Source organism: Lissotriton vulgaris, chromosome 9 (assembly GCF_964263255.1).
Source record: "Lissotriton vulgaris chromosome 9, aLisVul1.2, whole genome shotgun sequence".
NCBI lineage: Eukaryota > Metazoa > Chordata > Amphibia > Caudata > Salamandridae > Lissotriton > Lissotriton vulgaris.
Window position 1 is genome coordinate 71,591,576 of NC_141697.1, and position 16,702 is coordinate 71,608,277.

At 41.6% G+C, this 16,702-nt stretch overlaps 1 protein-coding gene across 3 annotated transcripts in view; it reads left to right on the top strand.

Annotated features, from left to right (window-relative positions):
• The first annotated feature begins 11 nt into the window (after window positions 1–11).
• The window catches only part of PCNX1 (pecanex 1), a 580,339-nt gene continuing 563,648 nt past the window's right edge, over window positions 12–16,702 (top strand). For 2 of the 3 annotated variants that reach the window (XM_086937051.1, XM_086937053.1), the window contains exon 1: window positions 82–514. In XM_086937051.1, coding sequence (XP_086793177.1) covers window positions 362–514 — 153 coding nt within the window. In that variant the 5' untranslated portion in view covers window positions 82–361. Of the gene's footprint in view, window positions 515–16,702 lie in introns of all 3 variants that reach the window. The other variant, XM_086937052.1, reaches the window with a different exon arrangement.

Below are 16,702 nucleotides of genomic sequence, written 5' to 3' on the forward strand. Positions count from 1 at the left end.
GAAAATCGGATCTTGTGTAAATTTCGGGCTGCTCTCAATTCCGTTACAAGGGGGAAATGATGTTGTGTCGTGGCCGCCATGTTTATGCGGTTTCTTCCGCCTTCTGTTTATGACGCTGCCCCTCTTCAGTCGTTGGTCGCTCGTACCTGCTCGTTGTGGCGCACGCAAGGGATGGAGGTCTAGCGGAGCGGGGCTGGGAGGACCGGGGGCCAGTCCTCCCGGGTGCTAGGAGACAAGATGGCGGCAGGGGGTAGAGCTAGGCCGGGCTCTGGTGTAGGTGGGCGGCTCCGCCGGGGTCAGCGGCGGGTCCAAGTGCAACGGTAGTAAGCTCCGCACAGGTTGAGGCGAGCGGTGGAAGAGGATGGGGTCCCAGACACTCCAGATGCTGCGGCAGGGAGTCTGGGCTTCCTTCACGGGAGGCTGGTACTACGACCCCCATCAGAGCACCCTGGTGAACTCGATACACCTCTACCTCTGGCTGTTCCTGCTCGGACTCCCCTTCACCCTCTACATGGTGAGTCTACTCCGGGTGCTGGCAGTAGTCAGGAGAGGGCAGAGTGCACTGACAGAGGGAGGACAGAACAAAGCCAAATAAAATAAACACAAGTATTGGTAAAGCCGATAGGCATGGCTTCTGCGCAAAAGTGCCTAGTGTGTCATTGATGGGTTCAGGCATTCAGTAACTCATCACACTTGCACTATGTCACCAGTCTTTGTACTCCTGTGTCCATCCATTCATTCTTCCACGAGCTCATGCTTGCATTCACACTCTGTCACAACCTCAATAAAAAAAATCAATAACATATGAAATTTAAAAGAATACAAGTAGAAATTAGCATATCCTTGCAATACCTAAAGTAAACATAGCAGCTGGTGTTTGTCTTACGAAGTTATTACAAATAGTCTATCGTTACTTTAAAGTTACAGCATGGGCGCCCCATATTTAAACCCTACTTGTTGGCTATCTTGTATTTACAACAAGGGGTGGTGAGGGACGGAGTCTCTGAATTAAGCAGAAAGCACTCACCCAGTCAAGAGATCAGGGCTAGATCCAACACCGTTTTTTAGCTCACTGCACCATCCCAGTTTCAGAACCTGGCTGTATGCAAATTAGTCTGTTCCTGTCCCAGTGCATGATGGGAACAGGGCAAACCAAACTACAAAAGCCAATTCTTACACTGGTCTGCTTAATTCAGACACTCTGTTCATCACCACCCCCTTTTCTAAATCGTCAAGCCCTGATCTTTGGACTGGGTAAGAGTGGTCTGCTTAATTCAGACACTCTGTTCATCACCACCCCCTTTTCTAAATCGTTCAAGCCCTGATCTTTGGCCTGGGTAAGAGTGGTCTGCTTAATTCAGACACTCTGTTCATCACCACCCCCTTTTCTAAATCGTTTTTGGCCACTATAGGTGTGGCAGGGTATACTCAGACATGAGTCCCTTTCTCACTGCTCCATCAGGATTCAAGCAAGCCGGGCCGAAGACGGCTGAAATGCCAGAAACCGGTCCCCGGTAGCTTGTCTCCTTTCTGGTGAAGAATTGGCTTGGTAGTTTAGTCTGCCCTGTTCCCATGATGCACTGGGCCAGGGACAGACTGATTTGCATATAGCCAGGTTCTGAGCTGGGATGGGGCAGTGAGATAAATAACGGTGATGGATCAAGCCCTGATCTTTGGACTGGGTAAGAGTGGTCTGCTTAATTCAGACACTCTGTTCATCACCACCCCCTTTTCTAAATCGTTGTTGGCTATCTTGGACTGGTAAAAAACGATACGCCGGAGATAACCGCATTCCATAATGGTTCCTGTTATTGAGGAAGTGGCCATGTGAAACTTTGTGCACTTCAGATGAAGTGCTCAGTAAGCAAACAACCTGTAAGCACTGCTTGGGGAGCTGTATAAAGAGAATCATTTAAGAAACGAAAGGGGAACTGCCAAAGAAGGAAATAGAAAACCTTGACACCGAAATGCACTCATTTTCATGTGGAGGTACACATGATTGGAAAATGCTGTCATTCACAGGGCAAGAGAGCCAATGACTGATGGGGTCTGACCCACAGTCCCATTCATTACAAATGTCCTGGAAGAAACAGGAGTGTAAATGTACTCAGAAAAACCAAAGGCATACTAGAGTAAGGATATATATTTATAAGCAAAATACTCCCTCCTAATGGCCCCTAATAAGGATTCTGACAGTGTAAATCTTCTATATCCATGATTTGTCAAAGTGGCTAACCAGCACTAGAACCCTTCCCTACTACAGTTATCTGTGAGATTCCATTTAACAAACTATCTATTTGTGGGCTCTAATACAGAATAATAGCGATCTGCCTTGAATGCCTATTGACTTTAACATATGCTTTTCACAATCAGTATGTCAGGTCTTCTGCCTTTATCATAACCTTTCATTATAAACAATCAGGCCTATAACCATTATCATTGGCTTGTCACCATATCCAACTCAGATCAACTGTGTTGGGCATAAACCTTCCAACAAGGCAATCACCAGGTATACCATATTAAAATTACAAATATATACAAAATACAGTTGTCAAAACAATATAAAATCCTTTCTAATATAACATAATAAATACCATAATGCAGATTATCTGAGTGGGTCGCCAATGCCCATAATGGAAATCTGCGAGTATCAATTTAACAATTTACATTTACAAAACTACATTTGGCAAAAACAATATACAACTCCTCTAAGTAGGGCATAACAAGAATCATTGCAGTACAGTTTTACTCCCTCGGCTTGTCATAATGGTTGACCAAAACCCTTGCCTACTATGCTGATCTATGAGATTATATGTAAACAAATAGCTTTGCATGTCCTGTAATACAATGTGAAAACTATCCACTGTTAGAGGCATATTACCATTGCTTCTCACAATAAGCCAGGACTACTTTCTTTGAACTAAGTTATTTAGAGCTATAGGGATGTTAACATGAGCATTACCGGTCTGTGGACTGTGCTAAATAAAGAGTGGACATACCTGATTTCGCTGCTGCAACCCTATTCAAACAGTAATTTTTCATAATAAGCACGCTAAAATTATGGCATCTGATGTAACATTTCCCAGCATACCAATTGAGTTTATAGCTGTTATGATTGGCTTTTCACCCTAACCAACTCAGGCCTATTGTACTCAGTGTAAGCTTTCCTTCAACGTAAACATCAGACATAGTCATAAAATTAGAAATGTATACAAAGCTACAGCTGGTTTAGAAAAATACTTTCTCTCCTAAAAAAAGCCTAAAATGGTTATTGTTGTGTGTATCTTTTATCCCCATCATTCATTTGGGTGGATCACCCAAACACATGCCCACTATGGTAATTTACAAAACTCTGTGGAACAAAGTACCTGCCTACAGGCCAGTGTAATAATATTCATCCATACAAAAGCATATTGTCTTTAACACACTATTTTCACAATACGGTGATTGTGACTGCCGTTGTTATAGTGTTTCATAATAAACAGATCAAACCTATACATTCTAGCATGACTTTACTCAGTGAAAAACCTCAAGGTTTAGTCTGTGTGGGTGGACATCGCCAAACCCTTATCTACTATGGTAAACTGTGAGATTACCTGTCACAAAATACCTGTCTGTAGCATGTAACACAATGGGATAACAACCAAATGTTATAGGCTTTACCATATGCTTTTCACAATTAATTGGGTAGACCAATTGCCTTTGGCATAATGTTTCCTACTAAGCAGACCAGTAGTAGAACTCTGAAAGCTCTTTTGTTGATCAAATAATGTCAAGCGACAGTTGCACCATAAAGCCAGGCTTAAAAATCCTTGTAGGTTAGTGTAATCATGGATATGCTATCAGTATTGGACTGGGGCAGAAAATATGCCCCAGAACCAAAATAAACGTGGTCCCCATTAGTCAATTTATTTGTTTTGGAACTCCTACGGAGGTCCACAAAAACACACCAACAATTAAAAGGACAAACTTTACATACAATACAAAATTCTTCCTTATAAATTGCTATACAATTATATCAGACATACTGAGAAATGTACAGATAATGCTATAATACAAAAAACAATCACATAACCGACCAGTAAAAAATTCTTATATCAAACATACTAAGAAATGTGCAAATAGTGCTATGAATACATAAAAAAATAAAATAGCCACCCAATTTGTATTAAATCGTAACTCTCCATTAGTGAATTAGAGAGCTAAAAAAGTAGCCCATCAGTTTTGAGCTTGTTAAGATACGCTGTGTAAATGCTTTGCAAGGTAAAGGAGACTACATAGATTTGACCTTGCTGCAGGTAATTTTTGTATTAATATTGGGGAAATCAGCAGTAAAAATTGGCCCATGAGACCAAAAAAAAGTCTCACAAACAGCCAACAAAAAAAACGCCCCACACGCTGACTTGTCAGACTAGCCCCATGGGCACTGCCTGATAGACCAGTCCAACCCTGTTTGCTGTACATTCAACGAAATAAAATGTCAGCTTATATCATCTTACAAATTGCTGCTTATTTTCTCCTGAAAATTGATGTTTACTTTTCTTTCCCTGACTACAAAGTCAGAGGATTCTGTAAAGTGAGTGGTCTGACAATCGTACTGTGGTTCAGGAAGTTTAAAAGGAAACGCTGTACAATGTTGTTTTTTTTCTAACACACAACATTTAACTATTTTGTAAATACATAGTACACATATTTCAAAATATATCAGCAGTTAGGAAAGCAATTTTTTAAAATTTAAAAGTGTAATGAAAACAACGATCTTAACAGGATCAAGACATATCCGACTTCTTTACTTGGTGTTGTGGAAATGATCAATGTTTGCTGTAATCCAATTTCCAAACATTTTATTATTTGTACACTATATAATTTCATCTGTAAAACTGTATGTCGGTGTGGAATTTTGTGTCAATTTCTATAAATGACAGTGCACTACCATATCATGCTTTCAGAATATATTTATTGAAAGTGAGAGGTTTAGACATGCACTGAAAAACATTTCTGCTCCCAACCTGATGACAATGCTGTTAGTAAGCTAAGAGATCAACAATTGTAAGGAGGGAGCTACCCTTTTTGCCAGGAAAAGGATTGGGTCAACAATCTTAAAAAACAGGGTTCCTTCTCCTGAGTTCCAAAGATTCTAGATGGTATTACTGTCCCCAGATAGGGGTGTTTTCCATCAATAAGAGGGATTATAATGTTACAGCGGTTACCAAATTCACAAATTAATATATCTATAAATGGCCCACATGTATAGTTGAAAGACATGAAACAATTTTATAAAAACATTTTTCATTCATTTATTTGAAAAGAGAATTTTTTCCAAAAATTTGCTAATAGTACATTCTTGTATTTAAAATCATATACATCAACATTTATAATCAGTTTCAGAAATAAAAGCATACAATATTCATTAAAAGTTGCTGATCTAGCAAAGTTTCACAAAAACATTACATTGATAATATCATCATTACTTTTTAGAATTTTTTTTTTTTTAAATAGATTTTTGGGGGAACGAAATTGTCGACGCTGCGTTTCGGTGCCTCTTTTTTGTATCCTGCACCTTCTTCAAGACTAAAATATTAGTACCAGGGAAGACCTTAACTTGGGTAAGTCAAACAAAATCATAGAACAGGATGGAGCACTAAAGAATGTTACAACCCACTGTTCACCGTCTGGGATAATGTTTATGAAAGAAAAGCCCTATCTCGTTTAGCAAATAATAAGTAAATACTATATATTAACAATGAATCACTCAGCCTACTATACCTTGGCTTCAGTACCTCTAAAATGAGGGAATTAAGTCATAATATACTACAAGAAAGAACTAATGTTGGGATTGTATAAATGTTCGGGGTTACCAAATAATAGGACAGTTGTCAAAATGTCAAAGTAATCAAAGTGCAAATGATGTAAAAAAATCTTTGGGCCTAATGATATGTATTGTGACATGTTTTATAGATAATATTAAACCAGTGAACGAGTCCTTGAAGAAGGTGCAGGATACAAAAAAGAGGCACCGAAACGCAGCGTCGACAATTTCGTTCCCCCAAAAATCTATTTAAAAAAAAAAAAAATTCTAAAAAGTAATGATGATATTATCAATGTAATGTTTTTGTGAAACTTTGCTAGATCAGCAACTTTTAATGAATATTGTATGCTTTTATTTCTGAAACTGATTATAAATGTTGATGTATATGATTTTAAATACAAGAATGTACTATTAGCAAATTTTTGGAAAAAATTCTCTTTTCAAATAAATGAATGAAAAATGTTTTTATAAAATTGTTTCATGTCTTTCATGTCTTTCAACTATACATGTGGGCCATTTATAGATATAATAATTTGTGAATTTGGTAACCGCTGTAACATTATAATCCCTCTTATTGATGGAAAACACCCCTATCTGGGGACAGTAATACCATCTAGAATCTTTGGAACTCAGGAGAAGGAACCCTGTTTTTTAAAGTTAGTAAGCTAAGAGCCATGGTAGGGGTACCCTATATGTGGGCTAGATTGTTTATAATACATGAACCAAAGGTTTAGTCAATTAAATCAAAAAAGAGTTTTTTTGTACAGCTGACATGCTGCACTCAAATATTTGAAGGTACTCTAATTTATGATAATGAAGACAAAGATGGCTCGAGATCAAATAGTTTCCCAGGATCACACAATATTAGACCAATGCTTGTGTCTAGAGCATTACGTTAGGCTGAGTAGATTATTGAAGCCACTAGACCTGCAGGTTTTGCAACATTTTTATGATTTTTCGAGATCTGACATAACCCTGGAGATGGTGTGGTTGATAAATTCTTTAGCTGGTATTTTGAAAAGGGTTGTTTTTAGGGCCACAGGCAGGGTTTCTTAACCTGGGGTCTGCAGATACCTGGACATCCATGACAACTACTCAGGGGGTCTCAACTATTTAGAAAACAAATGTCAGGAAACTAATAAAGTATGCATACATAAACGAGCAAAATGTAAAAACTTTCATAAGCTCTGTAAAAGCAAAGCATTAGAAATAGGAAGCTAAAAATTAAGTTGATATCCATGGCTTGATTCATGGGAGCACCACAAATACAGCAAATAGCCAATTGGTGGCCTGAAATGAAGCTCTGTTATCCGGTGAACAAAAAAGAGCATCTTTTAAGATAAGAAAAAGTTGCTATATGTTTGAGTGTAGCATAGCATCTGTTAGAAATCATGCATACAATTGAATAGAACCAACGTTCCCATTAACACCTTGGTTGCGTCGGGGGGCCGTCCGACGTCATGGTGGGCGTGTGCGGAGGACGGCCGGGGGTCGTCCGAACCACGCCCGCCTTTTATTTCGCCCGCACCGCGGCGGGTTCATACTTCAAATGTTTGTATATTTTTTTGTTTGAGGAATTAAAAAAATATTTTGTAATTTGTGTATTTGTTTAAGGCAGTCTTGGTATTTTTGTACGTTGTTTAGGGATTCAAATTGTAGAAATTGATTAGGTGGGCGTCCCAGGCTTCCAGTAGTGATTCACAGGAGTCCACAGAAGTCAAAAGCTTAAGGGCCGCTGGCCTACAGGAAGATCAGGAAAGATGGAGAGAGATTACATTCTGATGTTTGGGCCCGTTCCTGAAAAGTAATTGTTTGGTTGTTTTTAGATTTTTAGATTGCAGAGGTTTCAAGAATTATCTGGGAATTACTTTGGGTGGAGCTGCAATTTGAACATTCTGGTTGAAGGTCACTGTTTTATAGTTTAGGGCTGCTTGTAAGACAAGCAATGAACGGTCATAGGTTTTACTTTTGAGGTCAGCTGGGGAGGGGTGTAGGGTGCTCTAAGAGGAATGGTCTTGCACTGCATTTCTGCTAGGCTTCGAATGAGATGTGAGAGTCCCCTGGTGGCCTCTGGATCTTCCTAAAGACTGTGGTGACACATTTAAACTGTTTTTCCAGTTGCTAGTCTGTCTGCCACATTTTTTAAACGCCTCCATCGAAAGTGTAAAAGAGCTGGAGCATGGCGTTTCTGTAATTAGTTAGAGTTGGGACTGGTGCAGTGCCTTCAAAACACTTTACTGGAAAGAAGATTTTCTTTTTCCTTCAGTTGGTGGAGTAGAAAGGTACATGTGTTTACCTCTGTTTCCAGTTGATGGTAGTTCTTCAATTAAAGTAGTCTTTACGGTGCTCATTCCAGAATGAACCCCACTTAAGGTTATACCCCCTCGGCCAGAGAAGCACATGCGAGAAGCCCAGATATACGTGAATCCCCTGAGCCAAGTATCAACCGTATGACATCGCAGAGGCACTGTGAATGCAGAACATTGTCCTAGCACAATTGATCCCTGGACGATTGTTGGTCCTGCCATTATGCAAAAATAAAATCCATAAGGGATGTAAATATGCTATTAAACCAGTATATATTTCTATAAATGGTTACATTGATGTGTGTGTAATTTACAGTGTGAATTTTACACCTATTAAATGAAGTGGCCCGAAGTAAGGGTGTTTTAGGTATTTGTAGGTATGGGAGTTGACTGGATTATTCGCTTGTTGTGTTAAACAACTTACCAACAGACCGTCATTTCAGTGGAATTAATGGTTGGCTGTGAGATCTGAGCAAAGAAAGCTTTAATTTCCTCAATGTTATTTTTCTAGTTAGGGCCACTGGAATTATGTGGCAGGAGAGTGCCAAATTATACGATAAGATTGAGTAAATTATGTGTCTAGAAAGGGCAAATTATACATCATAAGGCAGCACATTTTGTGATCGTATTACTTCTTTATTTCATCAATTTTAAACTTGGTAACACTCTGGGCATTGGTTGTACCTCATAAGTACAGTTTAACATCCACATTTAGCCACAATCAACAGAAAGGTGTGCAATCCAGCTTTGCAAAGGGCCTTCCACTGCGCGGCAGCACGTGTCATTGCATTTTTAGTAACTTTTGAACTGTTTGAGCTAGAAACAAACCTTCTATGTTAAAATCTGTAGATTATTCAGAAGATGATGGATAATGTGGTAAATCTATAATTATGTGAAAATCGCTGCAGTCCCACAATTTCATAATTCCAGTGACCCTGATTATAGTTAATTTCTTTAATGTAGTAAATATTTTTGTTTAAAATTGATCAGATATCCACGTTTATAATTGTTTAGCTAATATTCCCTGTAGGAAATAAAATACACTATATGACAAAGCATACACTGAAGGAATAAACCATTTGCTTTCTCTAATGAAATAAATGGTCACTCAATATGCACCTTTGTGTTCTGGGTCGTTGTAGCATATACTTGTGCTCACAATCGTGTGGTGAATCACCAAAATCAGAAAAAAAATACGAAGGTTTGTATCACAGTGTAAGACTATTAACTTTTTCCTTTTCGTTACCTGCTGTCTGAAAATGCATCTGGTACGGTGCCAGCGAAGATAAATGCATATTGTTACAGAACAGAGCTTTTATTTAGCAGAAACTGTTGAAAGGAACCATCTGCTCTGTACGCATTTGTAGAATGTTACGTTGAGCTGTTCAATGAACTGAACATGCGTGTTAGGGCCTTGTTCGTTCTTGATGGCTTGCAGTGCCATGTATGCTGCTCTTACATTCGTTTTGGCAATAGCTCAGCGGGTTTATGCATCGGTTGCAGAGATTTTTCTTGCAAGAAGAAGGTATGTAGCTTGCACCCATGATAGGTTATAAATACCTAGTCAGTTAGGTAGTAGTTTGGTTACAGATGTGTTTATCAAATGGTCCTCAAGAAGCCATATTGTGAACAGTTCAAACACATCTAATATTTACCTATTCTTCTCGGTTGAGCTAACCGTAGACAGTGTCTGAGTTTGGCAGTTCACAGTCCGCTGACTTGTATTTGTTATGTATTGATAAATTGCATATACAGCACTTTTGAACCACACCTAGCTGCTGCCTCGAGACATTGTATTGTAGCATGTACTTGTATCACATTTCCAAAGTCGGTGATGTTTAGTAATAGAGGAAAGTATAACAGAGATCTAGCGAATGTAATCCTTGCCCCTCTGTTTTATGTTTACCATTATATGTTCCTTTATTATGCTTGCTTGTTGCATAAATGTACTGTTTGTTTCAGAATGCCTTTCATAGAAAGTAAGTCCATTTAGCAGAATTGATCTTTCCCCATGGCCATCTAATACCCCTCCTTGTGACCCTTGTTAGTTAAAAGGATGCCTTCGACAAATCCTATGAATGGCGTCTGGCCCTGGGTGTACATGGTTTCTCTTTGTGGTCTAGTCCGTTTCTGGCACTGTCAGACTATTTTTGTTTACATGATGTGATTGGCATGGTATCCTGAAGAAAAATTCATGAGAATGAGTGTCCTCTCACTCGTCTGGATTTTCTCTTGAGGAGAGGACACCAGTCGGATCATGAAAATGACAGTAGTTTGTTAGTTGTTCGAGCCTTTCTCTGGTGAGCAAGGAGCAGCATGTCCACAGAGGAACAACGAATATCTCGATCACTAGTGAATTCATTCAAAGTGGCCCTCATTAGACACGATCCTAATCCAGGTCATTGTTTTGCATACGTATGACCTCAATGATTGGATGAGTTACCAAAAAGGTGAAAAGTACACTTTTTTTTTTGGGAAATGGAGAACTATTACCAATATTTGCATTTTTGTCAATGGTGTTTTAAATAGACTGTGTTTAGAGTTAATCAATGACAAGCAGTGATTTGTTACTAACTGTTGTAGGTGCTACCAGAGCAGCACTGTTTAGCTGAAAATGTTGAAAAAGTCTTTTTTTTCTCTCACAATTTTTCTTTAATATGCATAAATGTATTTAAGTGTTGGCATATGGGCCCAACTCTCCTGGGCCTCTTTTGGACAGCAGTGGTGTAGAAGGTCTGTTTGAGAGCAGTGGGGCTGGGGCATGTGAAGAGGAGAGTTTAACAATACAATTGGAACGAGAAAAGACGTTATAGCGTGCATTACACACAGTAACGTTTTAGGCACATGGAACGTTTACCTACAATAGCACTATTTGAATTTTTTAGTCACCTGCCTAAATGTGCCTTTGAACCTCGATCTTGTTTTCCAATGCACGCTGTTATAGCAGTGTTTGCAGCAAGGACTATGTTGATTTGTACTTTCTCTTAGCTTCGGCAATAATTTTGTTTAGCTGCAGGGCCTTTCGCAATAGGGTGTCGGCCAGGCGTGTTGTGGTTTTCTGTTGTAACAAGTTGACAAGGCCCTGCTCGTAAATAGATTAATTAAAGCTGGCAAAGTCTGGAGCATCACATGATCGATCTCATATGCCTGCTTCTCCTCTGGAACATGTTTTTGCTCCATGGCATTTCAAGTAATTGCTATGGCATGTGATCGTTTTTAATAAGAAATGCATTTGGCTGTTCTTATTTGGTTATTGTTTTAATTTCTTATTAAAAAACCTACAAATATATTTTTGGGATTTATTTTCAAATAAACCCGAACTGTAATAAACCACCATATGGGGCGTTGTAGAATACAGCAGCTCAGTATACAATTGCATATTAAACATTTCGGCAACTCATCTTTAACATCATCATCACTTAATTTCGCCAATGAAGAAAACAATGGCATAAAATTATGCTACATACATACAAAGTTAAAATACCTAAGATAAGGTTACATCTATACTAATATAATAAAGAGAGAGCCCAAACCTTAGAGGCGGGTAATCTCCGGAACAACAGCACCAATCACCACACCCAATACTGCGTTGGAAAGGCAGTTGCAGCAGTAGGACATAGGCTATGCAGACGCCCACCATATACATTTAAAAGGTAAAAAGAACCGTGCCAGCAAAGTAGTCCCTTGTGGGCGTGTCTGCGTTGTGCTGTGGGCGTGTGCTGGGGGCGTGACAAACGCTGGGGGCGTGTGGTACGTTCCTCCCTTCATGCCATGTCTCCTTTCGTGTGCTAATCCCACCCTGCTCCCTTTAAATACCCCTGCACCCCATAATCATAACCCACCCTTACTCAAAATACCCCAACACCCTTAAACACTAATCCATCTTAACCCTATAAATATACCCTGTACCCCAAACCTATCCCTAAACCCTAAAAATACCCCTGTACCTCAAAACCCAAACCTAGCCCTGAACCCTATAAATACCCCTGTACTTCAAAACCCAAACCTACCCCTAAACCCTGAAAATACCCCTGTACCCCAAAACCCAAACATAGCCCTGAACCCTTAAAATACCACTGTACCCCAAAACCCATACCTAACCCTACACCCTAAAACTACCCCTGTACCCCATAACCCAAAACTATATCGGAACCCTTCAAATTCCCAAACACCCCAAAACATATACCTCAGTACCCCAAAACATATACCCCTATACCCATACTTACCATATCCAAACATTAAAAAAAATGCTTTTACCATTCATGCATTTACAACGAATTTCGTTGTAAATGTATGCGTGGTAAAAGCATAAAAAATGTAATGCCATGCGTTATAATGGCATTGCGGAGTCCTGTTACTTTCGTAATGAAAGTATGCAGAGTGATGGTATGCGGAAAGAAAGTTGCAGAATAATGGGTGTTTACCCTCCCCCGTAAGTACATTGGAGGCACGGCGGCCTACATCTCCAGCAACATACTCATGTTTTCACCACCCATTTGAAAAATGCACAGGACTCTCTCATTGATGACCAGCACCGACATACACTTTTAGACACACCTCCCGCCACAAGTTCTAGAATTGCGAACTTTAGAGCTGGGGAGCTACGTTCGAATCTCGGCATCAGCTCAACATCCTGTGATTCCAGGCAAATCGATTTGTCTCCCCGTGCCTACCACAAATGAATGTGTTCTTCTGTAATGTAAATTGTGCTCATGCCATGTTGTCGAGTTCGCGCTATATAATATTGCAAGGAAAAATAAAGTAGGGAAACTCGAGTTCACACACTACTGAACGGCATTCTTTTTTTTTTTTTTTTAATTTTTTGAAAACCTTTATTGTGCATAAAGAAAGAACAGATACGGGCCCACAACCTTCAGGCCGGCCACGATACATTTGGAGCACAAGTGCAAGCAATACGGTTCCCCAGCGGCTTCAGGCGGCATAGCAACTATCACTGGACATATACAGAATGTAACATGTCGCCGAGGAGAAGGAGCATTGAAGGTTAAGTTTTTAAATTTTTTCGGGCAGAATAAAAGCAGTGAAGAATAGGAACGAAGGAGAATTGAGTCCGTACATGAGCTTCACAACATGAGCAGGTAGCATCAACAATGGAAATAACAATGGAATTCAACCCCCCGGGAAATATGGCGGCACAGAGGAAAACAACAGGAGCATCAGTCAGCATTTCAGCCCCACCCACAGCGCCACCCACTCCCTGCTAACCCCTATCGCGGACCCAGAACAGAAACAAGATTAAGGAAGCGCAGAAAAATAGAAAAAATAAGGCCCATAGAACGAAATGAAAAAAACCCGATCTAACCCCCCACCCTACACCAATGCGGAGGCTACGGCCTAATCCCCCCCCCCCCCCCCCCCCGGCAATGTGCCTGTCGCCCAATAAAGAACCCGAAATATAGACCAAGAAAAGAGGGAAGAAAGAAAGAAGATAAAGAAAGGAAAATGGAATGTTAACACTTGAATATATAGGGAGGAAGAAAGAGTAAACTATTCTACCACTCCCAATGAAAAAGGGGGGGATGTGGGGAGGAGCCCACCCAATATCGAGCCTCCCGGACTCTCCAGCCCTATGCAACCCCTACGCCGTGCAGAGCAATAATTCGAAGACATACAATCAAAAAAGGAGCAGAAGTAGTCACATCCAGGTTATCGAGTCAGCACATGAACAATCACCCCATCACTAGAATGTACGACAGAACATGCACACCTCCCCTCCACATGAGAGTTTGCCACAATCAGCAACAATAATAGGATAAATTGCGAGGAGGCACAGCTTCAATACACGCCGATGGGGCGTCCCAGACCGAATCCCCACCAGACAGAGCAGCGTAGGTCGTCACACATAAGCCCCTAGCCCTGACCAGACCGCGGACGATCCCTCCACCATGACACCCGGAAGAAGTTCGCCACAGACGAAATAAAGAAACAAGATGGCCCCCCTAGGTAGTATGAGAGCAGAAAGGAGCAAAATGGACACCGCCCAGCAAAAACAGTTCTCCTGTCCCCATGAATCATCAGCGGCAGAACAGTCAGGCATCGCAAAGCATGTAGGAAAGTCTGTAGATCACAATGCCCATGGATAGCCAGTTGAGGCGCCGACTGCGCAGCAGACAAGGGCTGCAATATCACGGAGGAAATCTTCGACACAAGCAGAGAGGGATACACTGTAGCGTTGTCAAAGGAGCTATCCACCATTCTTGTAGCCGGCAACATTGTATCCCAGGTGGAACTCAGTGGAGGCGGAGCGGCATGGCGAGGGAAACAGGTCTGTGGTATAAGCGCCGCCGGATGAATCACAGTATCAAGCTTCTCGCACAGTGTTCGAACATTCGTACACATCTCAGCTCTCAATTCGGCAAGCGCCACCAAGACAGTATTGTAGGTCACGTCAGGGGAACGTGCCACCCTGACCGCAATTTGAGGCGCAGTTCGCCATCCAGCAGACCGGTCCAGTGACTGTTCGTCGTCACACTCCTGGGTCACCACGTAAGGGAGCATCGCTTCCATAACGCCCGCCATCACTTTCACACACACTGACAAGCCGTGACTGTGCAGGCGAATCCTCAAGGGAGACAAGGTCCCCGGCCACCAGTCAAGAGCCCCCCCCCGGCAAACTCAGGGCGGGGGCACAACAAAAGGCAGGCTCCGTCAGTCAGCTGCACACCAGTACGGGAGGGGGGGGGGCACGGCGCAACTCACCTGGGCACCCCTCAAAGCGAAGCGATAGCGTAGCATCAGTCAGTCAGGAGTAAACTTCGCAGAGGGGGCCAGGAAGCAGCGTCGCACAGCACACAGTAAGGCAGATCGCCGGCCTCCCCCCAGCTCGGCTGGGTTACGGTGCTGCAGCAAGCGCCATCTTAGCGGGGCCGCCCGGGTCTCAGCTCCAGGTCCAGGGGCGGTCACCAGCACAATTCAGCCGGTTCTCGGGCTAGAAGGCTGGTAGGATTTCCAAAAAGACACTAACAGCCTCAGCGTCCTTTCGCCGTCGTCCCACTATCACGTAGAGCAGGAGAAGGCAGGATTAATCGGTGGGAGACAGATGCACGGAGAGCCGGGAGACTAGACGTCCGTCTCCGTCGCCATCTTGGCTCCTCCCCCCCCGAACGGCATTCTTAAGTGCATCAGAAGTGCACTGTGAATCGGAGCGTTTCACAGGCCTGTCACAGATGAGAAATGCTATCAAAACGAAATCCTACAAAACAATATACTACTTGCCGGCAGCAATTCATACCCGCACAACGTCGGGACGGGCTGCTAGTAGAATATAATTTTGTATAAAAGGTGTCATTTATAAAGAGTGATAAAATACACAGATAACTAATATCAAATAAAAATGCCTTAAAAGTCTACACAAATTGACTCATCATAGCAATGTCTGTTTCCTCTTGTTTATAGCACACCGAACCCTATAAATACCCCTGTACTTCAAAACCCAAACCTACCCCTAAACCCTTAAAATACCCCTGTACTCCAAAACCCAAACCTAGCCCTGAACCTTTAAAATGCCACTGTACCCCAAAACCCAAACCTACCCTGAAACCTAAAATATCCCCGTAGCCCAAAACCCAAACCTAGCCCTGAACCCTTAAAATACCCCTGTACCCCAAAACCACCCCTGAACCCTAAAAATACCCCTGTACCCCAAAACCCAAACCTAGCTCTGAACCCTAAAAATACCCCTGTACCCCAAAACCCATACCTATCCCTAAACCCTAAAACTACCCCTGTACCCCATAACCCAAAACTATATCGGAACCCTTAAAATTCCCAAACAACCCAAAACATATACCTCAGTACCCCAAAACATATACCCCTATACCCATACTTACCTTATCCAAACATTAAAAAAAAAACATGCTTTTACCATTCATGCATTTACAACGAATTTCGTTGTAAATGTATGCGTGGTAAATGCATAAAAAATGTAATGGCATGCGTTATAATGGCATTGCGGAGTCATGGTACTTTCGTAATGAAAGTATGCGGAGTGATGGTATGCGGAAAGAAAGTTGCAGAATAATGGGTGTTTACCCTCCCCCGTAAGTACATTGGTGGCACGGCGGCCTACATCTCCAGCTACATACTCATGTTTTCACCACCCATTTGAAAAATGCACAGGTCTCTCTCATTGATGGCCAGCACCGACATACACTTTTAGACACACCTCCCTCCACAAGTTCTAGAATTGCGAACTTTAGAGCTGGGGAGCTACGTTCGAATCTCGGCATCAGCTCAACATCCTGTGATTCCAGGCAAATCGATTTGTCTCCCTGTGCCTACCACAAATGAATGTGTTCTTCTGTAATATAAATTGTGCTCATGCCATGTTGTCGAGTTCGCGCTATATAATATTGCAAGGAAAAATAAAGTAGGGAAACTCGAGTTCACACACTACTGAACGGCATTCTTAAGAGCATCAGAAGTGCACTGTGAATCGGAGCGTTTCACAGGCCTGTCACAGATAAAAAATGCTATCAAAACGAAATCCTACAAAACAATATACTACTGGCCGGCAGCAATTCATACCCGGACAACGTCTAGACGGGCTGCTAGTAGAATATAATTT